At 42.6% G+C, this 27,883-nt stretch overlaps 1 protein-coding gene across 1 annotated transcript in view; it reads left to right on the forward strand.

Moving 5' to 3' along the window:
* The window catches only part of LOC138754966 (RNA-binding protein FXR1-like), a 125,282-nt gene that overhangs the window by 54,994 nt on the left and 42,405 nt on the right, over nucleotides 1-27,883 (forward strand). Inside the window, exons 2-4 of the mRNA XM_069920057.1 lie at nucleotides 2,860-2,912; nucleotides 16,558-16,651; nucleotides 20,112-20,183. Coding sequence (XP_069776158.1) covers nucleotides 2,860-2,912; nucleotides 16,558-16,651; nucleotides 20,112-20,183 — 219 coding nt within the window. The remainder of the gene's footprint in view (nucleotides 1-2,859; nucleotides 2,913-16,557; nucleotides 16,652-20,111; nucleotides 20,184-27,883) is intronic.

Here is a 27,883-nt window from a genome sequence, read left to right on the forward strand (position 1 = left end):
CCTGCTGCTTTGCCACTTTTCAGTTGTTCGATTGCCTTATATGTCTCATCCAGGGTGAGGACCTCATCCAGCTCTAGCCTTAGGGGCTGTTGAGGGAGCTGGAGCAGGGCGAAATCTTGGACTGAGCGGTTGGCACTGAAAAGAGATTGGAAGTGTTCTGACCATCGGTTGAGGATGGAGATCTTGTCGCTGAGGAGGACTTTGCCGTCTGAGCTGCGCAGCGGGCTTTGGACTTGGGGTGAGGGGCCATACACAGCCTTTAGAGCCTCGTAGAAACCCCTGAAGTCGCCAATGTCCGCGCTGAGCTGGGTTCGTTTGGCGAGGCTAGTCCACCACTCATCTCCCAGATACATAGAAACATAGAAAATAGGTGTAGGCCATTTGGCCCTTCAAGCCTACACCACCATTCATTTTGATCATGTCTGATCATCCACTCAGTACCCTGTTCCAGCTCTCTCTCCATACCCCCGATCCCCCTAGGCACTACTTTGAAAATTCATATTTGAGGAGGAATAAAGAGGTAATCAGGTCAATTTTAATAGTTTATTCATTAATAAATATAGCATGTTTAATTTATCAAAGCAAGCGATTTTAAAGAAAAAATAAAATCAAGCGCTTTCATCCCTAACGTCGAAGTACTCGAGATGGCAGAGGTCGACAGCATCGAGTCCACGCTGCTGAAGATCCAGCTGCGCTGGGTGGGTCACGTCTCCAGAATGGAGGACCATCGCCTTCCCAAGATCGTGTTATATGGCGAGATCTCCACTGGCCACCATGACAGAGGTGCACCAAAGAAAAGGTACAAGGACTGCCTAAAGAAATCTCTTGGTGCTTGCCACATTGACCACCGCCAGTGGGCTGATATCGCCTCAAACCGTGCATCTTGGCACCTCACAGTTCGGCGGGCAGCAACCTCCTTTGAAGAAGACCGCAGAGCCCACCTCACTGACAAAAGGCAAAGGAGGAAAAACCCAACACCCAACCCCAACCAACCAATTTTCCGCTGCAACCGTGTCTGCCTGTCCCGCATCGGACTTGTCAGCCACAAACGAGCTTGCAGCTGACGTGGACATTTACCCCCTCCATAAATCTTCATCCGCGAAGCCAAGCCAAAGAAAAGAAAAAATCAACACGAGAAAAATGTGGACTTTTTTCTCTACAGAGTTCGTAATGCTTGAACTTGTGTTTAAAAATTAACATTGTAAAATAAAAAAATACAAATGAAACTAGAAGTTACGCACGCAGGTAAAAGCCCACTAAATTTTTTAAAAAGCATGAGAGTTTTTGAAAATTCCAGATTCTTGGATGGTCCGGATTTCTGGCATCTAGATTTTTGGACTTCCACTGTATTAGAGTTGTGTAAATGTGGCATGGGTGCTGAGGTGGGGTGAAGGTGGTGGTTTTAAGCTGGTAGACTGGGGTTGAGTAAGCGAGCAGGGGGGCAAGGGGTGAATGAGCTCCAGTGGTTAATCAATCCAGATTTATTGTCAGAATGCATACATAACATCTCATACAACCCTGTGATTCTTTTTCGTGCGGGTGAGGTAGAATTACCACTTATTGGCAGTGCAAACAAAACTACATAGCATGTACATGTAAACCAACTATGCAATACAGAGAGGAGAAAACAACCCAGTGCACAAGTAAGAGTCCTTAAATGTGTCCCTGATTTAATTTGTTGTTGAGGATTCTTACGGTGGAGGGGGAGGAGCTGTTCCTGAACCTGGTGGGGTGAATCTTGTGCCACCTCTACCTCTTCCCTGATGGCAGCAGCGAGAACAGAGTGCACGCTGGTTGGTGTGGATCCTTGATGATTGCTGCTGCTCTCTAACGGCAGCGTTCCCTGTAGATGTTTCAGTAGTGAGGAGGGTTTTGCCTCTGATGTCCTTGGGCTACGTCCACCACCTTTTGCAGGACTTTCTGCTCATGGGTATTGGTGTCCCCCCATATCAGACTGTGATGCAGCCGGTCAGCACATCTTCCTCCATACACCTGCAGAAATTTCCCAGGGTTTCTAATGTCATACTCTGCAAACTCCTGAGGAAGTCGAGGTGCTGGCATGCTTTCTTCACAATGTCATTGAGCATCAATGTGGTTGAGCTCAAGGCGATGTAGGATGGAAGATGGGAGGTTGGTCAGGAGTCCATTAAAGCCTTTGGATCTCGAGTTGACTGGGTGTGGATAGGGTTTCAGGAGCAGATTAAGTTGAGAAGTTGGAGTCGCCCAGTGTGCAGAGATGTAAGTGAATCTGCCAAATTACACCAAAGTTTCAGGGGCTCTGGGCTCCACCAGAAGTCCCTGAGATTCATTCGCCTCCACCTGCTAAATGCAAGATCTCTCTGCACTCCTTTGGAAAACAACTTCTTCACAACCGTGTGGCAAGTGCTAGAGTTGTCCAGGACGGCTTAGTTCGTGCCGTGCTGTTACAGCGCCCGTGACCTGGGTTCAAATCCGGTACTGTCTGTACAGAATTTGTATGTTTTCCCTGAGTCTGCATGGGTTTTCCCTGAGGGCCCGGTTTCCTCCCACCCTTAAACGTACTGGGGGTTGTAGGTAAGTTGGGTGTAATTGGTTGCATGGCTTTATGGGTCAGAAAAGCCTGTTACTGTGCTACATGTCTAAATTAAATTAAGGAGGAAATATTCAACGGATAACCTGTCTGTGGTGGGGAGAGTGATAAAGCTGGGTCTGGGCTGTTATTTCAGTCACTAGTAGCGTCTGATTCTGAAGTCTACCCAAATGTCATCTGATGGGTTGAAAAGTGGGAATGGGTGCTGATGTCACTGGTATTTTAGATAAGGATGTCATCTCCTTATTTCTCCTCCATGAAGATACTTAAATTTATTTTTATCCCCTCAGGGAACTGTGAAAGATGTGCATGAAGACTCCATCACCATCACATTTGAAAACAAGTAAGTGCAACATTTTTTTTAAACCCACTTCACTCCGTTTAATAACTAGCACTGAGTTCTGATGCTGCTGTCCTTCCTTGCTCTCACGAATTGTTCCCTCTTGTGATGTTGGGTACTGGATGTAGTTCAGAAAACCAAGCATACTCTGCACAAACCTAGCCTTCTAACCTTAGTAAAAGGGAAACTCGCTTGACATTGAACTGTCTGTCTCCCATTAATTGGTTGCTGATTTCAAGAAGGATTAAAAAAAAAATTAAATCAAGACATGCCCTAAATTAATACAAGGGTTTGGGGTGTTAAAGGAGTTGATTGCAAGGTAGATTTTGTTATCGTGTAGTTGGACCACTTCGGAAGTTGTGCTTTTCACTAATACCCCTGAAGAATAATAACCTGGGCCACAATAAATCCTTCATGGTGGCAGAGTGGAATGACTTGTATGCTGGTCAAGGTGGGTACACTTCTCAGTTTAAAAAAAAAAAATTTGAACTTTGGAAATCTCAATCCTCTGGGATCCTTGTGTATGTACAGTGTGAGATTGAAGTTCTTAGTAGTCTTATTTATTTAACCTTAACTAGGCCTTTTCTTTTGTGGTTGCAAGACAGCAGCAATTTAGCATGCAAATTATATGAAGAAAAATTATTCTGAATTTCAGAGCAGTTGGTGACTTAGAGGTCTACAAGAATGAGAGGCAAAGATAAGGTAGTACCTCTTTCCCAGGCCTGGAGTAGGAAACACAAAATGAAAGGAGGAAAGTTTAGGGGAGACATCAAGAGGTAGGTTTTTTTAAGCACCAAGAGTTGTGGGGGCCTGGAATGCCTCGCCAGGGGTGGTGGTGGAGGCTGAAACATTAGGGGAACTTAAGAGACTCTTAAGCCGCTTTCAGGTGCTCGGACGCAGATAATGTGCCGGCAGACGCGGTGGGGGGGTAGTGCAGCTGGACTATCAGCAGAAGATGCCTTGCTGTCACCCGAACGGGCCGGCTGAAGCAGAGCTGTGTCCGAGTGAACGCCGGCTCCTGTGGACTGTGGCCATAGCCCCGCTGCTGCTTGCAGGTGCAACGGGGGGATGCTCCGAGCCAGAGATTATACTTACAGGAAGAGGGTGAGGTAAGTGCTCTTCCTGGCCACTTTCTCCACTTTCAGGTGGCCACCCGACAGCCGCATTGGGGTAGAATAGGCGACTTTACAGCCGGGTATTCTGGCCTTCTGAAAGCAGCTTTAGACACAGGATGAAAAAAAAATAGAAGGGAGGGTTTTTTTTGGGGGTCGGTATATAAAGGTCAGCAGAACATCATGGGCTGAAGGGCCTGTACTGTGTTGTAATATTCTATGTTCTTAGTCATTTCTAAATTGTCATTCAAACTATTTTAAGTGGGCAATTTCATTTGTGATGGATCTGTTCTATCTACTGAAACAGGCACAAACGTGTTGCATCGTCTTGTTTCGGATCAAAAAGCCCGTCTCTCATTCAGGAACTTCAGCACCTTGCATTTATCTGGAGAGGTACAGTTAGCAAATTATCCCATCATTTCAAAATGTATGGCCCCACAAGGCAATCCTGTAAAAGGAGTACTTTCACAGCAAAGTGGATGGGTGATTTGTAGGGAAGTAGCACTGATGTTTTAGAGGTAAAACACAAAAATCTGCAGACACTCCAATTGAAGTAAAAAAAAAAGATCAGCCATGATCATATAGAATGGTAGTGTAGGCTTGAAGGGCCTCTTTAATTATTGTGCTATAATGCTGGAGAAACTCAACAGGTCAAACAGTGTACTTTATATTTTAAAGATGCATAACCAACATTTCGGATTTGAGCCCTTCATCAAGGTATGGGCAAAATGTGTGCAAGGACCTGAATAAAATGGTGGGGGGAAGACCACAGTCCTAAAGGCAGGAGGTTATGGGTAGATAAGAGAGGGAGGGCACACCAGCAACCACTATCAACTCAGCCCTCTCCCGCATCTCCTCCATTCCACCCCCCCTCTGCCCCCAGACGCAACAAACCTAGAATGCCCCTCATCCTCACCTACCACCCCACCAGTCTTTGCATCCAACATATTATCCGCTGGAATGTTCAGCACTTACTACAGGATCAGACATTTTTCCTTCTCCTCCCCTCTCGGCCTTCTACGGGGCCGCGTGCACTTATCCCTCTCCACCCATTGCATCCCTGGCACCAGCCCCTGCACCCACACCTCCTCCCTCACCACATTCCGGGGCCCCCAAACAGGCCTTTCAAATGAAGCAACACTTCACTTGTACATCCAGAGGGCTTATTCACTGCATCCGAGGCACCTTTAGTGGCATTCTCTGCATCAGAGAGACTGAACGCAGGCTGGGAGATCACTTTGCTCAGCACCTCTGCCTTGGTCGCAACCACAGTGACATCCAAGTGGCCAGCTGTTTCAATTCTGAGTCACAGTCCTGCTCTTGCGTGTCTGTCCATGGCCTTATGTACTATCCCACCCTGACCACCCGCACACTGGAGGAACAACACCTGGGCACCCTCAAGCCAGATGGCCTTAACATTGACTTGACTGCTTTACATTAAACCAGCTTGTTTTTCCCCCTCCCCCTTTCCCTGTCTTTCTAGTTCTACCCGACCAGCCATCCCTCCTCCCACTCATTGCTGCTGTCCCCTCCCTCCTTTCTCCCCCCCCCCCCCCCACCCCCACCGCTCTTTTGTTCGGATGCCTGTAAGTGCCAATGCTTTGGCTGCCAGATTTGATGTTTTCAGAAGGAACTCAAGGTGGGAGTAGGTCTCTTTAGACCAACCATTGAAGGTCATTGAGACAGAGCAACTGGCTCTGGTATTATTTTGACTGATGCTTCCATTTGGTTGGTTACCTTTACTCCCTGATGTCTCTTTTTCTTTGGCTTGGCTTCGCGGACGAAGATTTATGGAGGGGGTAAAAAGTCCACGTCAGCTGCAGGCTCGTTTGTGGCTGACAAGTCCGATGCGGGACAGGCAGACACGATTGCAGCGGTTGCAGGGGAAAATTGGTTGGTTGGGGTTGGGTTTTTCCTCCTTTGCCTTTTGTCAGTGAGGTGGGCTCTGCGGTCTTCTTCAAAGGAGGTTGCTGCCCGCCAAACTGTGAGGCGCCAAGATGCATGGTTTGAGGCGTTATCAGCCCACTGGCGGTGGTCAATGTGGCAGGCACCAAGAGATTTCTTTAGGCAGTCCTTGTACCTTTTCTTTGGTGCACCTCTGTCACGGTGGCCAGTGGAGAGCTCGCCATATAACACGATCTTGGGAAGGCGATGGTCCTCCATTCTGGAGACGTGACCCATCCAGCGCAGCTGATGTAGATTCATAGTTAATACAAGCATGGAAACAAGCTGTTTAGTCGATCATCCAGCGACTAAGGTTCCTATCCTTTTGCTTGGGTTTGGTCCATTTCCTTTAAACCTTTCCTGATCACGTACTTCAATGTCTTTAAAACCCAATTCTAGCCACCATACCCTGTGGCAGCATTTTCTGGCTATCTGCCCCTCTCTGCATGAAGATCTTGCCCCTCAATCCCCTCTCAGCTTGAACCTATCTGCTCCCCTCCTCCCCCCCCCCACCAGATGATAAAGACCATGCCTATCTGTCCTCTTTTTAATTCTCTTTCAGGTCTTCCCTCTCCCTCACACCAGGGAAAACCATGCCAGCCTGTCCCCTCTCTTGTAACTGAAGCCCTGCAGCCCTGGCAACAAGCTTGTAAATCGTTTCTCCATCCTCCAATTTCATCACATCCTTTGACTTGACTGCAGGAGTTGCAGACAATATTCCAAGTATTGCCTCACCAATGTTTCATACAACTATATCTGTGGCAGGTTTTTGTCTTTAATCTGGTATCTAATTCCTTTTATAATTCTTCTACTGACTGCAAGGAACCCACATTTGTCTCTTTTAGCCTTTCTTGCATGTATACTCTGTATGCTGGTGCACAGGATGCCTCAAAATCAGATTGTCTTGTATACCGGGCCTAAAATCCAAATCTTGATGGCAAAGTCTCAACATTGCTGCCATCTTCTCCCTCCTTATCCTATCCTCATCTCGCTGGTCAGGCCCTCGAGCACTCTACCACCTTCCTTGCACTGATGACTTGACTCATCTCTATGCAAGTGTCCAGGTCAGGCCCTCAGCCCACCTTCCTCGCACTGACAACCCGGCTCACCACCATAAAAATGATGACAGCAAGAAGAGCGCATTGAGGAGCATCGCTAGTTCAGTGGGGCAAACCTGCGTGTGTCAAACAAAGTCTCAGCGCTCCCCCCACAGACTCCATCCACCTGGCCTGACTGCCATCAGCTCGGTATAGGCTTTAAACGGCCTGTTACAGGAGCTGACAGTGATTTATTGTTTAAAAAATTAAAACCATGACATGGTAATTTGGTATTAAGATATTGTGACAACATCACTCCACTGGTCAATGCCAGACCTATGGAGGAGTGGGTCTCCTATAGAAAGAGTGTAGCTCAAAACCTACATTTTTTTGTGGAAAATCGAGGGGGTGGGGGGGGGGGGTCATCTTATTCAAAGTCATCCTATTGCGATTTTTGTCAGTCTTTTGTAATCTCTCTTCCAGAGTACTCCCAATCCCTTAGGCCACTGCTATTTCTAGCAACTTTAATGCTGTCTTGTATGCTGTGGTTGAATTGTTTTTCCAGTTTAGGCTTTTATCATTAACTTCTGGTATTTGAGACTTATAACTATGAAACCACCACTGATTATTGTTGAATGATGAAAATGGAGGTTGTGTGAAGGTTACAGGGGCTGTGGGAGATTGCGGTAAGGCTGATTTGGGCACAAAGAAGGACTTTACAAAGTGAATGCTTTGGTTCAGACTTGTCTTGAAGCTTGGCTTCTGGTTCCCTCTCGCCTTGAGAAAAGCTGCCCCATTGTGGCATCATGAGCTCTGCTGCAGGCAACAAAGTCTGCAAACTGATGGCTTTTCAATCCAGATTCATTTAAATTTGATCTTGTTAAAAATATTTTATTTTGTAAATTTGATCTTATTTATGACGCATCCTGCCCAGGAGATTGTTAGTCCACTAGCGTAACCACTGGGCACCTTGGTTAATACATTTTAAAACAGTGCCTCCAAATTGGTTGATATCGACCCCTGGAGGTTGATGGGACTAGCCAAGGGGTCGATAAATGCCAGAGGTCAATTACACTGAGCGGGGTGTCGATTAAACTTTTGTGTGGAAAGCAATGGAAAACGGCACCTATGGCAGTGGTGGCCAACCTCTCGCAAGAGTGGGCCTTGGTGTCCATGTCTGCCATGTTGTATTTGGCTTCGGCCTTTGAATAAGTTGAGAGCGAATGGGAGGTCAAACTGAGTGTAGGAGAAAGATGTGTTCTTTGTACTTTTGATAGTGCGCCTCCTGTCCAGCACCTCCACCACCAACCCCTGCCCCTGGTCTAACACTGCCACCAACCCCCACCCAATGAGGGAACAAGAATTCCATGAAGGGATCAATGATCTAAAAAGTTTGGGGACCCCTATTTTAAAACATTGCTGTGATGACTATTAATCTTGTGTTTTTTGAGCTGGTTATTAATGGTCTTCAACTAAACTCTGATTCATTTTGGTGCTAAATTCAGTACCAGATCCCAGTTGTCCACAGTTGGTCTAAGTATATTATTCAAACCTATATTGTCCTCTTGGAGTCGTCTGTTTTGCTTGACCAAGATTTATTTGTCTCTTGTCATCACTTTTGTCTGACTTGGAGGAATTAGTAGTCAATAACTGGGATCTTATTTCAATTGCAGCACTAATCTGATATTTATGGCCAGGTTCCAGTGTGCGTCTCGCCTGTCCAGACTCGTCAAAGTGCTTTCTATGTGACTGCTGGTGAACTAGTTGTCTGAAGTGTGTGTTTGTGGTCAGACTGTGGTGAATCTGTGCTTCAAACCAAGTAAAAAGTCTTTGGAACCTTTTGGTGTGGTGGGGTGTGGTGGGGGTGGGGGGTGGTGGGGCAGTGGAATGGGAGAAAGGGCTAGGAGAAACAACAGAATAAAACTTGAACTAGTGCACAGTGCTGAATAACCAACTCTTAGTGTTCCTTGCAAGCAACAAAGCTGGAGGAACTTGGTGGGCCAGTCAGCATATCCGCGTAGAAATTGTCAGTCAACGTTTTGGCTGAGGTTCTTTTGAGACTGAAGAAGGAAGGGGTGACAACAAGTCTTATCAAGGGGGTGGGGAAAGAAACTAGAGAGGGGCAGAGGTGGAGAGACTGCTGGGAAAGGTGGGGGTGTAAAGGTTAGAGAGAAGTAAGAGCAGGAGAAGGTAAAGAGATCGAAACAGTGGAATGACATGGTTGGCGTAGCGGTTAGTGCAACGCCTTTACAGCACCAGTGATCAGGACCTGACCTGGGTGCGAATCCCACTCTGTAAGGCGTTTGTATGTTTTCCCTGTGTCTCCGTGGGTTTTCTCCGGGGGCTCCGGTTACTGGCGATGTAGGTTAATGGGGTGCAAATTGAGCAGCATGGACGGAATTGGCCTGTTACTGTGCTGTATGTCTTTTTTAAAATAAAAAGGTGGTTTTTTAAAAATGCAAGTATCATGCTGTTGGGTGTAAGGCTGACCAGAAGGAATATGATGTTCCTCAAATGACTTTTGGCCTTACCCTGGCAGTGGATGAGGCACTGGGCCTGTGTCTGGTAGAGTTTACTGAGGATTCTAACTGCAGGGCTGTTTGCTCTGTGCCAAATGGATCAGGCCTCCCAGCTTGATTTTGTGGTGGCTTGGGATGTGAAACACAATTTTCATTTCTCTCAACACACCCCATCACAATGTTTGGCATTGTTCCTTTTGGAATAGGAAAATTGTAGAGTGATTTATCACAGTGGCTCATGGATTTAAAGTGGACATAGTTGGGTTTGAGCTACTCCATGTATTCCATTAGAGCCCTTGAAATTGAAGAGGTAAAGGTGTGCTGTTTTTAATCAATCATTATTCCTGCTGATTGTACTTGTTTGATCTGGGTGAGAGTGACATTAAACATGTTGTATGATGGGCAGTACTTTGAAGGAGGTCATATACATTTGAATTTCCTTTCTGGGATGAACTTGGTTTTGTATAATCTACTCGTGGTGAAGGATTCCTGTCCAAAAAGGAATGGAGCTGGGTGGTGACAGGATGAAAGCTTGTTATTTTTACAAGCTGGTTACTAAAATGCAAAGCACAGGTTTGTGACTTGTGTTGGAACTGCGAGTGGGGAGAATGTGGAATGGGTGAAGTGAAGGCACTGAAGGAGAAGCCAGAGAGGATGTACATGTACACGATCCTTTATCCGGACATCTAAAATCCAGCAAGTGGGGAGAGAGGCGGCAGCGCAAGTTGGGTGGCCGGGTGAAGGGGGGGTGGGGGGAGATGGCAGGGCGACTGGAAGGGGGTGAGGGTGGATATATCAGCACAATTCAGGTGGGCTTAAATCTGGCTTTCCGAAATTCAGAGCACACTGTCCCCTAAGGGTTCCGCATAAAAGATCATGTACCTGTACAATGGGGGAAGGATGTGGAAGGGGATGAAAGGGAGTGAGTGGAACAGGAGCTGTAATGTGGAGGTGCTGAGTTGAATGGACTAGTTTACTTTGAAAATTCTCGACTGGGTGTGAAAGATTGTTGCAGGTTTTATCCAAATCTGTGGTCTTAAAACTTTTTCTTTCCACTCACACCTTAAATAATCCCTAGGCCATTGGTTCTCTATGAGAAGTAAGGGATTGCTTAAGGTGGTATGTGAGTGTGAAGGGAAGGTTGAGAACCATTGGTCTAGTCCCAATTGTTACTGAAATATTTTGCTTGAGAAAGATTACCATTGGCCCATTTCCTTTGGAGCTCTGAAAGGGTGCACATAACGAGTCAATGAGGTATGATTAAAACAGGGGTTTTCAAACTTTTTCTTTCCACTCGCATCCCAGTTTACTAATCACAGAGCTCCTTTGGCATAGGGATTACTTAAGGGGGTATGCGAGTGGAAAGAAGGTTGAAAACTGCTGATCCATATGTTCCAGATTTTAATTCAGGCATTATGAACCAATCTGGTTCCGGGCTTCTAGTGGAATGGCGCTCTTTGAACTGCTTTCTCGAAATAGGAAGGAGAATGGAAAGTATCACATTGTATACCAGTCCCTTTCCCATTGTGACTGGTTGATAGCAGTGTCTGATGTTCTGACAGACTTGGCACCCATTATTACTCATGTTCATTCAGAAGTTCACAGAAAGGGACCTTTATCAATGCCTTGCAAACAAGTTTGGAGAAATATTGTTAATGAAGTAAACTTTAATTTCTTGTCATACCTGCGCTGTTTGTTCAGTGATGTTAGAGCCCCTGCCTAATGATCAGTTATTGCAATGGCCAGAGATTTACCCTTGAATGATATCGTTTAGTTTGGAAGTTGTGATTTTGTTAACCCCTTAAAATCCTTGTTTGAATAGTGTTTTCTCACCCCTATGTGTCCCTGCTCGATCTTCTCAAGGACTGGTATTGTAACTGTTAGAGGCGTTTTATATTTGGGCTACTCCCAACAGAACATAAGATATAGGAGCAGATGTAGGCCAGTCGGCCCATCAAATCTGCTCCACCATTCTAATCATGAGCTGATCATCCTCCCACTCGGCCCCACTCCCCGGCTTTCTCCCCGTAACCCTTGATGCCCCAACTAATCAAACATGCATCAAACCCTGCCCTAAATACACCCAATGACCTTGCTTCCACAACCGCCTGTGGCAGCAAGTTCCACAGACTTGCGACCCTTTGAACAAATTTTTCTGCATCTCATTTAAATTTATGCCCTTTTATCCTGAGGTTGGGCCCCTTTTGGGAAACATCCTTACCACATCTACTCTGTCCAGGCCTTTCAGCAGTTGAAATGCCTCTGAGGTCTACCCTCCTCCTTCTGTACGTCGAGTTCAGTCCAAGAGCCAACAACTGTTTTTCATTTGCTAACCCTTTCATTCCTGGTATCATTCTAGTAAATCTTCTCTGAATCCTCTCCAACGCCAGCATGTCCTTTCTCAAATACGGTACCTAAAATTGTAGAGTACTCCAGTGCTTTATAGAGTTTTAACATTACATCCCTGCTCTTATATCCTATTCCTCTAGAAATGAATGCCCACATTGCATTTGCCTTGTTCACCACTGATTTCACCTGGAGGTTTACTTTTAGGGTATTCTGCACAAGGACTCCCATGTCTTTGCACCTGGAATTTTCTCCCCATCCAAATAATAGTCTGCTCGTCTATTTCCTCTACCCCAGTGCATGATAGTACACTTTCCAACATTGTGTTTCATCTGCAACCTTTTTGCCCATTCTCCCAATCTATCCAAGTCTCTCTGTATCCTCAGCACCACCTTCCCTACCCCCTATTTTGGTATCACCTGCAAATGTAGCCATCCACCCATCTATTCAATTATCCAATTCAATTATATACACAGGAGTTCTGCCTGCGGTGCACTGGATTATTGAAGAAAGCTGAAGTCCTTGCAGTGATTGGTCCATGGAATGATGCAGTAAAGGTTGCCCATATTGTGGTTTTTCGAATGCTGGAAGGCCTGGACAAAAATGTTTCTCATGGTAGGGGAGTCCAGGACAAACGGGCACAACTTCAGTAACAAGGAGCACGTTCTCTTTGGCTTGTGTATGGTACCAGCTAACATGCCCTTTGTCAATATCCTTGTTAATGTTCAGTTGATCTTCAAACATTTGAATCTATTCTTCATTGAGATCTTCCCCTTCACGGACCCCACCTTAAAAAAAAATTCAATGCTCCTAACCTTGAGGAGAAACTTGGGACAGAAAGGTTGCAACAGAATTCATTGCAATAACTCTGGGAGAGGGTTTAGTTTTGTACACTTCACTGATGGTTTGGGTGCTGAGGGATTACAGGAATGCTCCCCTCTTAAACTGAGCAAGAGTTTTCTATCACTTATGACTTTAGCAAACTTCACATTTGATCCCACTTTTAATTGAACCTCCATTGCAAATCCCTGACTCAAGGAGGTCAGGGATGGAAGAAGCATTCTTTCTGAAGTATTCCCTTTCCAAATATGCTTCCAGTGGCCTTCACTCTCAACACTGAGAGGGCTTTACAGTGCTGGAGACAGCTGCAGTGTGCAACAGCTGCGCTCGCTCGTGTCAGCTTCTCAGTGAAGCTGGCAGGCTTTCTTACTGAAAGCTCGCCTAAGGGGCAAGAGGGTTTCCATTGGCAGCAAGGGCAGTAGACAGATAGTATGTGTTCAAGATGATTGTCAACAGAATTGGATAGAGAAGTGGGGATGAAATCTTTTGCTCTGTACATTGATGTAATTTGGAATGGTGTGTCTGAAAGAGCAGTAGGAGCAGATTCATTAGGAACTGGCAAAAGGAGATTGCAAAAACCACCTGGGCATGTTTTTCCAATATTGGTGGGGGAGTGGGTTGGTGGTGGGAGCCTGAGGAACATAGAGAGGAAACAGTGACCAGCCAAGAGCTTCTATCACACTTGGTAATCTTGCAAGCTGAATGAAACACGAAAGGTAGAATGGGGCCTTCAACTAGTTAAGCTACAGTTAGTGTAGCCTTTAAATTTTAAAAAAATTTAGACATACAGCAAGGTAGCAGGCCATTTCAGCCCACGAGTCCATGCCGCCTAATTTACACCCACGGAACATTTAGTGGATTGTTGTTGCTGCACGAGTGACTGGGTTTTGAATCCGACACTGCCTCGGAGCAGTTTGTGCGTCTCCCCGTCTGCACACACTGTGATTGTAGTAAAAACACAAATACCCAAGGAACTCAGCAGGTCTGGCTGCGTCCATAGGAGGTAAAGATATATAACCGATGTTCGGGCCCGTGCCCTTCTTTGAGGAAAGAGGATTCTTGCAGGCTGAAAGAGGAGGAAGAAATGTCACATTTTAAGAATGATTGCTGTCATAACCCGGGAACTGCAAACTCAGTGGAAGAAGCTGGGAAATGGCTGGGGTGGAGAGTGCACTGACTCAACATCTTGTGATTTGATTTGATTCCAGACAACTAGCACTTTAAGCCAATAGCACGTCTCAGATTCTCCTGCCTCCATTTTGACTCAGAATAAAGGGGCCACCAGCGCTTTAGACAGTAGCCTTTAATTTACTAATTCTGCATCACGTTTTGTTGTGTAGGTCACTGCATTGGTCTGGATGTAGTGTCTATCCCAAGGCTTGACCTGCTGTGTTATTCACAGGAGTATTTCCTACAAAGCTACAGTAAAATGGTCAGGCTTTGAATTAGACCTCAGATTTGGTTGTTTCTTGGAGGGCTTTGGAAACATTCCAGAAGAGAATAGTCACCTAAACGAAGTCATCCCATAGACTCAGAGTCTGTGCAGGTTGGTGGGGTGGAGGGGGGGGGGTATGGGGCTAGAGGGGAGAGGAATGCGGATAATATATCAGTAATTATGCTGCTTCACCAGCCATTTCAAGTCGTGCAAGGCAGCACTGGGTCTTCAACTAGTTAGGCACAGTTAACGTAGTGGTTAGCGCAACGCTGTTAGAGTGACCGGGGTTTGAATCTGGTGCTGACTGTAAGGAGTTTGTGTGTTCTCCACATTTCTGAGTGGGTTTCCTCCCACCCTTCAAAACATATTGGCAGTGTAGGTTAATTGGGTGGCATGGGGTCATGGGCCAAAAGGGCCTGTTACCGTGCTGTGTGTCTAAATTTATACATTTATAGTCGTTAACTGTGGGTCAGGTGGCATCTTCCTACGGTACAGAAAGACTTCAACGTGAGTTTGTCATATTCATGAGAACAATGTACAGATTCAAGGAAATTCTTGCTTGCTGCAGCCAAACAGGTATGTAAGATACACCAACAAGAGTTAAATTTAAATAACCACAAATGCCAAAACTGAAAGAAATATTCAGAATTTGCAGTTAGTGTAAGTAAAAGTGATAGTTCAGTTGTACGGACAGATCCTTCCCTCACCCCCCCCCCCCCCCAGTTCAATTTTATTGTCAGAGCACGTATATAACATGACGTACAACCCTGAGATTCTTTGGTAGGTTAAGCTTTTTATGTTAAACATGTCCGTATAAATGAAATGGAATTCCTGGGAAGTTGAATCTGGCCTGAGGCCTGAGTGCAGTTTTCTCTAGTTGTAAAGAAATTTTGGAATCATCCACTTTGGCTGTGTTATCTGTGCTTTCTCGTGAACTAAACTGAGTTGGGCCTGTAGTTGTGAAGCATTAAATCAAACGGGACATAAACAGGACTCCTCCATTTCAGTGTGATGTATTTTGATGGCCCATATGCTGACCTCAGATCTGCCATACCCACGCAATCCAAGATCTGTACGCCTCAGCTGATCCTTGCTCTGTTTGCTACTGTGCTTGTGTTCAGGATAGAACATAGAAATCTGCAGAATAGTACAGGCTCTTCAGCCCACAGTGTAGCGCAAACCTATTTTAACAGCTTCCTAGAATTGTCAAACTGCATCACTCTCCATTTTTCTCAATTCCACGGACCTGTCTTAATAGTTTCTTAACCCTATGGACTCCATATCCCTGTTTTCAGGGACTACAAACAAACACATACACAGTACGTTTCCCCATATCTGAAATTCTGTTAACCAAAAAGTTCTATTATCCAAACTTATTTTCGGCAGTGACATAATGTCACAAATTGAATTTTTTTTTTCCGCCCAACGTACTCATGTGGGGCTCTAATGCACTGTTAGTGCCATTTTGAATCCAACAGAGCAAGATAGCATTTATCTTGTAAGCAGAGATCACGTTTTTAGGTAAGAATTAAACATTATTTCATGCTTGAAATACCTGTTGTTTTTTTTTGTTATTTAACAGCTGATTCAAGTATTCTGCTGATGTTCCTGGGCTGCATAAAGCCATTATTTGGTTATCCTAAAAATCCAGTTAACCGAACACATCCAGTCCCAAGCTTTTCAGATAAGGGGAAATATCCCAGTTTACAGGGACTGCTTTTATATCCAACCACCAGCTGGTGTTCGTACTACAGTTTACTCATGGACCCAGTCTGGAGTATATATTATGAAAGGTACAAAGGGTTAAAAGATCCTGTGGTACCTGTATCCACCACCATGGCTAGCTGCGTAGTCCATGTACCTATCACTGTGCAAAAAGACATTCGGCATCTTAATAACCTTCCCTCGTATGAGGAGTCTCCATTGCTTTGCCCCTTTTGTAACACTGGTCCATACTATGGATCCATGGTTCAAAAAGTATACCCAATCTTGACTGGAAAATTCCACTAAAACGTGATATTGAACCATAGAAAATGATAGCCCTGAAATAGGCCCTTCTGTCCTTTTAGTCTGTGCTGAACTATTGTCCCACTGACCTGCATCCAGACCACATCCCAACATACCCTTCCTGTCCGTGAACGGGGATTGTAGGTCATTTGGGCGTAATTGGGCGACACGGACTCATGAGCCCGAAGGGTCTGTTATCATGCTGTATGTCTAAATTTACACTTCAAATTTAAATGTTAAAATTTTAAGAAAATGTCTGTTGTCGTCAGGGCTCCTGGTTTGTGCAGTGAATGTAAGAAAGCCCCACGTCTTTGCGGTTAAGAGGGCGGGTGGTGCTTACTGGAGGGGAAGGGATGCCAGGTTTCTGCGTTGCAATAATTCTGCTCCTCTGGCTCATTTTGTCTCCAGCTGGCAACCTGAACGACAACTTCCCTTCAACGATGTGCGCTTGCCACCACCGGCAGATTTCAACAAAGAGATCAGTGAAGGAGATGAGGTTGAGGTAAGACGGATATGGTTTTTCTTTTGGTGCTGATACTCGGGGCTGGGTTCCATCGCGTCCCCCAGGCTCAGAAGCTGGTGGATGACTGAGTTTAGTAGAACCTGATTACCTGCACTAAATCCCTTCTAATCGATCACAGGATGCTGGGAAATGAGATTCTTCTCTTTTTGGGTATGGTGTTCCCTGGGTGAAAGTGAATACAGTAGAACTCCTGGTATCCGGCACCTATGGGGATTGGTAGATGCCGTACAAGTGTATTTTCTGGTTGCTTAAGACTTGCTCTTACAATGCCTAACTAATGCGCTTGCATTAAAAGTCAAAAATACTGTTCTGTACTTGCCCTGAACAAACTTCACTTAACTGAATATATAAACCTTAAAGCATTTTACTTTAATTTCAGTCACCTTTGAAAACATTTAACTGTTGCTGCATCTGCAGGTTCCTCCCCCTCCACAGAGCTGCCTGAAAGACGAACAATAACATTATAGATAATTAACCACCCCCCCCCCCCCCCCCCCCATAATTTTGCAGATGAAGCCTCTGACCTGGGCAACTTACTAAGCAGAGATAAGGAGACACTTTAAGAGAGTCACCCTAACAGCGAGCGGCATCAACCCACTCTTCTTCCTGGGCGATGGCATTGCTGTTTCACACAACTTTATTCAAACAGCAGCTACGAGCAAAGCCCACTAAATCCCTGCGCTGGCTGAATATTGGCTCCCATCTTCACCATTTAATTCAGAGAAAATTTACTTTTCCAATTTTAAACTTGCAAATTTTCTTACCTTTAATTTTATTTATTTAAAAATTTCTTTTTTTTTTGTCGGTTGCTTGAGGCTGCCGGTTGCTTCAATTTCAGTTACCGGGGTTTTAATGTACGTCCAAAAAGCAGCATGCATTTTCAGCCTGAATATTGATGCTGCTTGATCCACTGAGGCTCTGGCTAGGAAAGCCTTGGATAATTGTAGTTCCCACATCCCCAGCAGTCAGAATTTGATTCTGGCTGCTTGTCCAGAGATTACTGTGAGTTTCCTCCCACTTGCTGCTAGGTTCATTGGCCTCTGCAAATAGCCCCTTGCATATGTGGATGGCAGGAAAATAGGGGTGGGGGGGATAGTTAATGAAGTAATTGAAGATCTGGGACTGAATAGAAAACAGAAGATGGTTGAATGGCTTCCTTAGTAAGATGTGACAGATGGGTGAGAAATGTAACCTTTGGTCAGGTACACCAGGATTGTGGTCCAAGGCCTTCTTGAACAACTCAGCATCGAATGCAGCTTCTCCCATTTACAGACCCACTGGATTCTTTATATTCCAGCCTATGGAAGGTGAAGGAAGTATCTGGGCAGCATGGTTAGTGTTGCAGTTACACAATGCGACTACAGTGCCAGCGACCATGGGTTTGAATCTGGTGCTGTCTGTATTGAGTTTGTGTGCTTCGAGGGCTTTTTGGTTTCTCCCACCTTTTAGATGTGTAGGGGTTGTTGGTTGATTGGGATATTTGGGTGGCATAGGTTTGTGGGCCAAAAGGGCCTGTTAATTTGTAAATTTTCAATTGTATCAGGTGTTTCAGTATGGGCCTGCTTATCTTTTTGTATTCCACACGGGGCCTGAAATATATCTAATGTTCTCTCTCAGTGGCCCATTGAGAAAGCATCACTGTGCTGCTTTAATGGGGTGGGAGGAAGATGGGGGGTGGGCAGGGGAGAGAGTCCATGACAATAAGACAGGAGTAGAAAATAGGCTATTTTGCCCTTCGTCTGCCCCTCCATTCAATCATGAGCTGATCTGCTCTCCCACCCAGCCGCGCTCTCCCACCCAGCCACACTCCCCAGCCTTCTTCCCCATGATCTTTTATTTTGTGTTAGCAAGAACCTATCAGTCTCTGCCTTGCATACCTCCAATGACCTGGACTCCGAGTTCAGGAGTGAACCCAAGTTGCTGGAACTGTGAATCCACAGCTCTCCCACCACACAGCCTGTTCAGGTTGATCTTTTATTTTAAAACACAAGAGAACTGTCTGAATAATGCAAACGAAAACTGGAGTGGAGCGAAATTCAAAGTTCAGCCTTTCCAGAAAGAGAATCAAGAAGGAACTAAACAAAATTAAATGCCAAATTGTGCAAATTGGAAACTGGAGGTGAAGGGGCTAAGCTGATTTGTAGCATCTTCCCATGTGTGTGGCGCGAGGATCAATTGGGAAACTTTTGCAATTTAAGATTCCTTTATTGCCATGTAATAGAACAGAACATGTAATACACAAAATGGCAGACAGTCACCCCCAAGTGTTGCCTGGCACCCCTTTCAGTAAGAGAGAAAGAGAGTCTCTACAGAGTCAAGAATACCCGTGGAATCGCCTCCAACGCTCACGCAGCCACACAGGCTCCCGTTCGATCCATCGGCAACCCGAGCTCCAGATCCTAACCTCCAGCCTGATCAGGAAGCCTTCAGAGGGCCCTTAGGGAGCCCTTTTTGCCCTCAACACTGGGTGCATATGTTGGATGAGTGAGCTTCTGATGCACTGTTTGACCCTCTTTCCAATTATCCTTGTGTCACTATGCTGAAGACGCCTGTCCACTTGTCACATGGTATTTAAGAATCTGGGCTGCTCCCTTGGAAGGGTACACGTGATCACTTGTCTCCGTTCTCATTGCTGGAGGTGAACTGGCTTTGGTCCGGCTGGCTCAGTACTGATCAAACATTTGTATTGGATTTGAAATACAGAGGACGACCTTTTGAACAAATTCACAGACACTCTCGGGCCGTCTTTAACTTCTCTTTCTCTGACTGTAAGGGGCAACAGGCAATTTCTGTCGATGGAGAATCTTTGCCTCATGGTAGACTAAAGGAAATTTTATGTATATTACATTTTCTGGTTTATCACATGACAATAAAAGAATCTTGAATTGACCATTTTGGCTTTATAATTCTAAAGGCAATCGACTTTAATTTTAAAAAATTTCCAGTTAGGAGTTTGTTTCCTTATTAGGGCTTTCGGTTCCTCGAGGAGCAAAAAGGGCAGTGCAGTGGGCATAGTGGTTAACACAACGCGGTTACAGCGATCGGGACTGGGGTTCTGATCCGTGCTGTCTGTAAGGAGTTTTTTCATTCTTCCTGTGACTACGTGGGTTTCCTCTGGGTGCTCCAGTTTCCTTCCACTGTTCAAAACGTACTGGGGGTGGTAGGTCAATTGTGGCGCACAGGCTTGTGAGCTGAAAAGGCCTGATACTGTGCTGTATGTCTAAATTAAATTAAAATGAAACCTTGATCCTCCAAGGTTACATGCAGATGTTGGAGACTTCAGAACTTGGGTTCAAACTATTTAAGCCAAACCATTTTGGTTGTGTGATGTTGGTGATCTGAATATCTGTTCACATTTTATCAATGTGAGAATGCGGGGATTTGGTTTCTTCAAAACACTAGCGTAAGATCACCAAATGTAACTTTGATGATGTTCCAGGTATATTCAAGAGCCAATGAGCATGAGCCATGCGGATGGTGGATGGCAAGAGTTCGGATGATGAAGGGAGATGTGAGTATGATCTGACAGACTCAACCTAAACTGAAGACCTCCGGAAAGCCAACTGTTTTCTTTGGCAAAGAAAAGGTTGCATGTACAAACAAGCTGATAATTATTGGGGTTTTCCAAAATTGGGAAGGATCCATGAAGTATTTAGTGCTGGATCTTCAACTGTATAATTTCCTAAGTGCTTTGAAAAATGTTCTGATGTGCTGTGTGGACGCAAATGGAGATGGCTGATCTAATTTGGCAGCAAGCAGCTTTCAGCTTTCATTAGTGTACACCTCCTGTCCATATTATTGGAGGCTATTGTGGCTGCCTAGAATCCCAGAAGCTGCCATTGTGCAAATTAAATCCTTATTGGCACTAAATTTCAATTTAAATAACATCTTTCCTGACACAGGCCCAATATCCAAGTAATCCATGTTAAGTAAATCATAATCCCGTGACAGTGTGCATCAAACTTGGCATAGATTTAATGAAGAGCATGCATTTCACAGGATGCCGATGCCTGAACCATATACCCTCAAACTTAGTTTTTTCCAAGTCCTTTCAATACTTCCTATAAACCCCCGTCCCTCCTTGATTAAAGATGCATGAAATAAACCACCTTGCTGAGCGGTGTTCTTCTACAACCATATAACAGCACAGAAATGGGTCTTTCTGCCCTTCTAGTCTGTGCCGAACCATTACTCTGCTTAGTCCTCACTGTCCTGCTCCCAGTCCATAGCCCTCTGTACCCCTCCCATCCGTGTACCTGTCCAAGCTTTTTCTCAATGTTAAAATTGAGCCAGCATTCACCCCTTCAGCTGGCAACTCATTCCACGTTCCCACCATTTTCTGTGTGAAGAAATTCCCCCTATTATTTCCCCTTCAAAATTTTCCCCTTTTACCCTTAACCCACGTCTTCTGGTTTGCATCTCATCTTGCTTCAGTAGAAAATGCCTTCTGGCAGTTACTTTATGTATTCCCTTCAATTTTTGTAAATCTCTATCACATCTACCCTCATCCTACACTCCAGGGAATAAAGTCCCAACCTGTTTAATTTTTCCCTGTATCTCAGTTCCAGTCTGGGCAACATCCTAGTAAATCTTCTCTGCACTCTTTCAATCTTATTGATATTGTTACGAGCCCAAAGGACCCCAAAGCCCAGCAGCAATAGATATTCACCACGATAAGTAGCTATTTAAACAAAAGTTGTTTTTAATTATCTTTAAACATGAAAACAGAATCAAACTTAACTAACCCAACTTAACCCCCTTAAGCACACGTGTATGTAATGAATGTGTAAATTTAAGAAAACTTATTTGGTTCACAGTTCAATCTCACTTCTCATTCTTCCAAGTTCACTGGTTGCAGGCAATTCTTAAACTGTGCACAGAATTTAACATGTATAAAGTTCACCAGGCTTTGGTGCTTGAAAGGTAAAGGGTTACCGCTAAGGAAGATTCTTGTAGGTTTGCAGAGAGCGATGTGTTGTTCCCAGATTTCCACAACTGAGGTACCACCATTAGTCACCTCAATGTCTTGCTGATGAAACTTGCCCCATCAGGGTTCTCCAGATGATAACTTCTTTATTTCAGGCTAGCACAGAGTTCCTTTCTGTTCCACTTATTCCAAGAGAAACATCAGACAGATAGCACTTCCAGCCATCCACCACTCTGGAGTTTGTTTCAGTTCCAACAAGCTTCTCCTGGCTGGTTACAGCTTTCTGTCACACACCGTCCAAGACTCCCTTCTGTGTGTGTGTGTCTCTCTCTCTCTCTCTCTCTCTCTCTCTCTCTCTCTCTCTCTCTCTCTCTCTCTCTCTCTCTCTCTCTCTCTCTCTCTCTCTCTCTCTGAGATTCAAACTGCCAGGCAGCATGTCCTTCTCTCTCTCACTTGCAGAAACCCCTGAACTTCTCCGGCAAACAATAAGAGTTTGTCTTTTGGTCAATCTGTTGTTTTAGGTAAACAATAACCGCTCAATGACCACTGAGTGAGCACATTGCAGAGAGGTCAAAGGCCTTGCAAAAAGATCCAAAACAGACAACCTGGCTCTGGTTGTTCTTCCAAGACAATAGTCCATTCATTTCATTACATCATTTCAATTAGCACCTACTTGTGAAATGTGCATAGCATTCCTCATAGTTCCACTTCAAAGTACTGTGGACATGAATTCTCCAATATTTTAAATATGTATGTATATAACCTCTAATTTTCCCAAATGTTCAATCACATCTTTCCAGTAGTTGGTTGACCAAAACTACACAAAATACTCCAAATTGTCCTCATTAATATCTTGTACAACTTTACCAGAGCATCCCAACTCTACTCAATACTTTGTTTGATGAAGGCTAATTTGCCGAAAGCTCTCTTTACGACCCTATCTCTCTGTGACATCACTTTCAGCAAATCATGTATCTATAATCCCAGATCCCTCTGTTCCACGGCACTTCTCAGAGCCCGATTTACTGCAAACACCTCCCACTTACCTGCATTTGCTTTGTCTCTTGAAAAAGACGAGTAAATGTGTGGGAAATGAGGGAGTGGGAATGAGGCATGGTGTCAAACTTTAGGGCTGCTGTGTAATTTGGCCATTTGGCTTCTTTCTTTGCTCTGCATTCTATACAGTTGATAGAATTGACCACTGCAACCGTGAAATGTGGATAGAAAATGCAAATATGGTGACATATTTTTTTAAAAATTTTTTTATTTTTCACACCATAAATCACATTAGCCATGATACATACTTTTTCTTTTTCACACATATACAGTGACTTTTTCTCCCCCCCCCCCCCTCCTCCCAAGCCACCCCCCCACCCCACCCCCCCTCATCCATTTTAGGTATACAATCTAGGTTACATTAAACCAGTCAGACAATGTTGTCATTCAACAAAAATACACCAGAAATTCTACTGAGTCCATTCTTTTCTTTCCTTCTCCTTCCATCAACTTAGGTAATGATTGTCCCCGGTAGGTTTTCGCTATTGTATTTAATGTAATGCTCCCATATTTGTTCGAATATTTCAATATTATTTCTTAAACTAAATGTAATTTTTTTCTAATGGAATACATTTATTCATTTCTATATACCATTGTTGTATTTTCAGATTATCTTCCAATTTCCAGGTTGACATAATACATTTTTTTGCTACGGCTAGAGCTATCTTAACAAATCTTTTTTGTGCATCCTCCAAATCAATTCCAAATTCTTTGTTTTTTATGTTACTTAGGAGAAAGATCTCTGGATTCTTTGGTATATTGTTTTCTGTTATTTTATTTAATATCTGATTGAGATCTTCCCAAAATTTTTCTACTTTCTCACATGTCCAGATTGCATGAATTGTTGTTCCCATTTCTTTTTTACATCGAAAACATCTATCAGATACTGTTGGGTCCCATTTATTTAACTTTTGCAGTGTAATGTATAGTCTGTGTAACCAGTTATATTGTATCATACGTAGCCTCGTATTTATTGTATTTCTCATCGTTCCAGAACATAATTTCTCTCATGTTTCCTTTTTTATCTTTATATTTAAATCTTGTTCCCATTTTTGTTTAGTTTTACCATTTGTTTCCTGATTCTCCTTTTCTTGCAGTTTAATATACATATTTGTTATAAATCTTTTGATTAACATTGTATCTGTAATCACATATTCAAGGTTACTTCCCTCTGGCAAACTCAAACTGCTTCCTAATTTATCCTTCAAGTAGGATCTCAATTGGTAATTGGCCAGCGCTGTATCTCCAGTTATATTGTACTTATCTCTCATTTGTTCAAAGGATAAGAATCTACTTCCTGAAAAAACAATTTTCTATTCTTTTAATCCCTTTTTTTTCCCATTCTCTAAAGGAAAGGTTATCTATTGTAAAAGGGAGTAACTTACTTTGCGTCAATATTAGTTTTGGTAATTGATAATTTGTTTTATTTCTTTCTACGTGAATCTTCTTCCAAATATTGAGGAGATGATGTAATACTGGAGAACTTCTATGTTGTACCAATTTTTCATCCCATTTATATAATATGTGTTCAGGTATCTTTTCCCCTATTTTATCTAATTCTAATCTCGTCCAGTCTGGTTTTTCTGTAGTTTGATAAAAATCTGATAGGTATCTTAATTGTGCGGCTCTATAATAATTTTTAAAGTTTGGCAATTGTAAGCCTCCTTGTTTATACCATTCTGTTAATTTATCTAGTGCTATCCTCGGTTTCCCCCCCTCTCCATAAAATTTTCCTTATTATTTTCTTTAACTCTTTGAAGAATTTTTCTGTCAGTTGTATTGTCAATGCCTGAAATAAGTATAATATCCTTGGAAAAATGTTCATTTTAATACAGTTTATCCTTCCTATTAGTGATAGTGGTAAATCTTTCCAATGCTCTAAATCGTCCTGTAATTTTTTCATTAGTGGATAATAATTGAGTTTATATAATTGGCCGAGATTTTTGTTTATTTGTACACCAAGGTATCTTATTGCCTGCATTTGCCATCTAAATGGAGATTCCTTCTTAAATTTTGAGAAATCCGCATTATTCATAGGCATTGCTTCACTTTTATTTACGTTTATCTTGTAACCCGACACTTCTCCATATTCCTTCAATTTCTTATATAATTCTTTTATTGATAGTTCTGGTTCTGTTAAGTACACTATAACATCATCCGCAAATAGACTGATTTTATATTCCTTGTCTTTTATTTTTATTCCTTTTATATTATTATCTATTCTTATCAATTCTGCTAGTGGTTCTATAGCTAACGCAAACAATAAAGGTGATAGTGGGCATCCCTGCCGCGTTGACCTGCTTAAGTTAAATTGCTTTGATACATGTCCATTTACTGTCACTTTCGCTAATGGTCCCTTATATAATGCTTTAATCCAATTAATATACTTCTCCGGTAAACTGAATTTTTGCAATACTTTGAACAAATAATTCCATTCTACTCTGTCAAAGGCCTTCTCTGCGTCTAAAGCAACTGCTACTGTTGGCGCTTTATTTCCTTCTACTGCATGAATTAAGTTAATAAATTTACAAATATTGTCTGTTGTGCGTCTTTTTTTGATAAATCCAGTTTGGTCTAAATTTACCATTTTCGGTACCTGCTCTGCTAATCTGTTTGCTAATAGTTTAGCTATTATCATAATCTGTGTTTAGTAAAGATTTTGGTCTATATGATGCTGGTGAGAGTGGATCTTTCCCTTGTTTTAGTATTACTGTAATGATTGCTGTTTTACATGAATCTGGTAAGCTTTGTGTTTTATCAATCTGGTTGATTACATCCAGGAGGGGCGGAATTAATAAATCTTTAAATGTTTTGTAGAATTCTATTGGAAATCCATCCTCTCCTGGTGTCTTATTATTTGGAAATTTTTTTATTATCTCTTGTATTTCTACTGTTCCAAATGGTTCTGTTAATTTATTTTGTTCCTCTATTTGTAGTTTTGGTAGTTCAATTTTAGTCAAAAATTCATCTATTTTCCCTTCTTTCCCTTCGTTTTCAGTTTGGTATAATTGTTCATAGAATTCTCTAAAGTTTTCCTTGATCTCCTTTGGATTATATGTGATTTGTTTGTCTTTTTTCCTTGATGCCAATACCATTTTCTTAGCTTGTTCTGTCTTAAGCTGCCATGCTAGAATTTTGTGCGTTTTTTCACCCAGTTCATAATATTTCTGTTTTGTCTTCATTATATTCTTCTCTACCTTATATGTTTGTAATGTTTCATATTTTATTTTTTTATCCGCCAATTCTCTTCTTTTAGTTGTATCTTCCTTCATTGCTAATTTTTTTTCTATATTTACTATTTCCCTTTCCAACTGGTCTGTTTCCTGATTATAGTCCTTCTTCATCTTGGTTACATAACTTATTATTTGCCCTCTAATGAATGCTTTCATTGCATCCCATAGTATAAACTTATCTTCCACTGATTCCGTATTTATTTCAAAATACATTTTTAATTGTTTTTCAATAAATTCTCTAAAATCCTGCCTTTTATGTAGCACGGGGTTTAATCTCCATCTATACATTCTTGGAGGGATGTCCTCTAGCTTTACTGTCAATATTAAGGGTGAATGGTCCGATAGTATTCTAGCTTTATATTCTGTTTTTCTTACTCTATCTTGCATACTAGCTGATAACAAAAATAGGTCTATTCTTGAGTATGTTTTATGTCTACCCGAGTAATATGAATATTCCTTTTCTTTTGGGTTTTGTTTCCTCCATATATCCAAAAGTTGCATTTCTTGCATTGATTTAATTATAAATTTGGTTACTTTGTTCTTTCTGTTAATTTTTTTCCCAGTTTTATCCATATTTGAATCCAAATTCAGGTTGAAATCCCCTCCTATTAGTATGTTCCCTTGCGTATTAGCTACCTTCAAAAAGATATCTTGCATAAACTTTTGATCTTCTTCATTAGGTGAATATACATTGAGTAGATTCCAAAACTCCGAATATATCTGACATTTTATCATTACATATCTCCCTGCTGGATCTATTATTTCCTCTTCTATTTTAAATGGCACATTTTTACTAATTAATATAGCCACTCCTCTTGCTTTTGAATTATACGATGCTGCTGTTACATGTCCTACCCAATCTCTCTTTAATTTCTTGTGCTCCAATTCAGTTAAGTGTGTTTCTTGGACAAATGCTATATCAATTTTTTCTTTTTTCAGTAAATTTAGCAGTTTTTTCCTTTTAATTTGGTAATGTATTCCATTAATATTTAAAGTCATATAGTTCAACGTAGCCATTTTATACTTTGTTTATCTTCCCTTTCCGTTTTTCCATCATTACCTTTCCTCCTTTTCCATTTCTGTTTTCTTGTTTTGAACACTTTACAAGACAACATTCCTAAAACATCAAACATTTTCCTTATTCTCCTATTTATAACTTCTTTAGCCCCAATCTCCCCTTCCCCTCCTGAGTTGTCCTTTATCCCTTGTCGGACAACCACATCTCCCCTCTCCATTTGGGTTTGCGAATTCACTCGCAAGCGTCAACTGATTTTGCAGTGACCACATCTCCCCCCCACCCAGCCCCCCCCAGAAAAGATTTCACTTTTCATATGTAACATAGGTCACTCTTTTAAATCCCTCCTTATTCTCTCTATTCCATTACCTTCCCTTATTAATTCTTGTCTATACTATCTATATTTTCCTCTAAATACTGATACATTCACGTATGCACATTATACCTATACACTCTTATACCTCTTTACTCACATACATATCAATCGTGATCATTTTTACTCTCATTACACGTCTTCATCCCTCAGTCTATTTTGTAATTGTTCTGCAAATTTTTGTGCTTCTTCTGGATCCGAGAATAGTCTGTTTTGTTGTCCTGGAATAAATATTTTCAATACCGCTGGATGCTTTAGTATAAATTCAGCCACAAACGAGCCTGCAGCTGACGTGGACTTTTTACCCCCTCCATAAATCTTCGTCCGCGAAGCCAAGCCAAAGAAGATACCCTTTCTTCCATAAAATCGCCTTTGCTGTATTGAACTCCTTTCTCTTCTTTAGGAGTTCAAAACTTATATCTGGATAAATGAAGATTTTTTGCCCTTTGTACTCCAGTGGCTTGTTGCCCTCTCTTACTTTTTCCATTGTCTTCTCCAGTACCTTTTCTCTTGTAGTATATCTTAGGAATTTTACTAAAATAGATCTTGGCTTTTGTTGTGGTTGTGGTTTAAAGGCCAATGCTCTATTTGCCCTTTCTATTTCCAT

This window comes from Narcine bancroftii, chromosome 2 (assembly GCF_036971445.1).
Source record: "Narcine bancroftii isolate sNarBan1 chromosome 2, sNarBan1.hap1, whole genome shotgun sequence".
NCBI classification, from domain to species: domain Eukaryota; kingdom Metazoa; phylum Chordata; class Chondrichthyes; order Torpediniformes; family Narcinidae; genus Narcine; species Narcine bancroftii.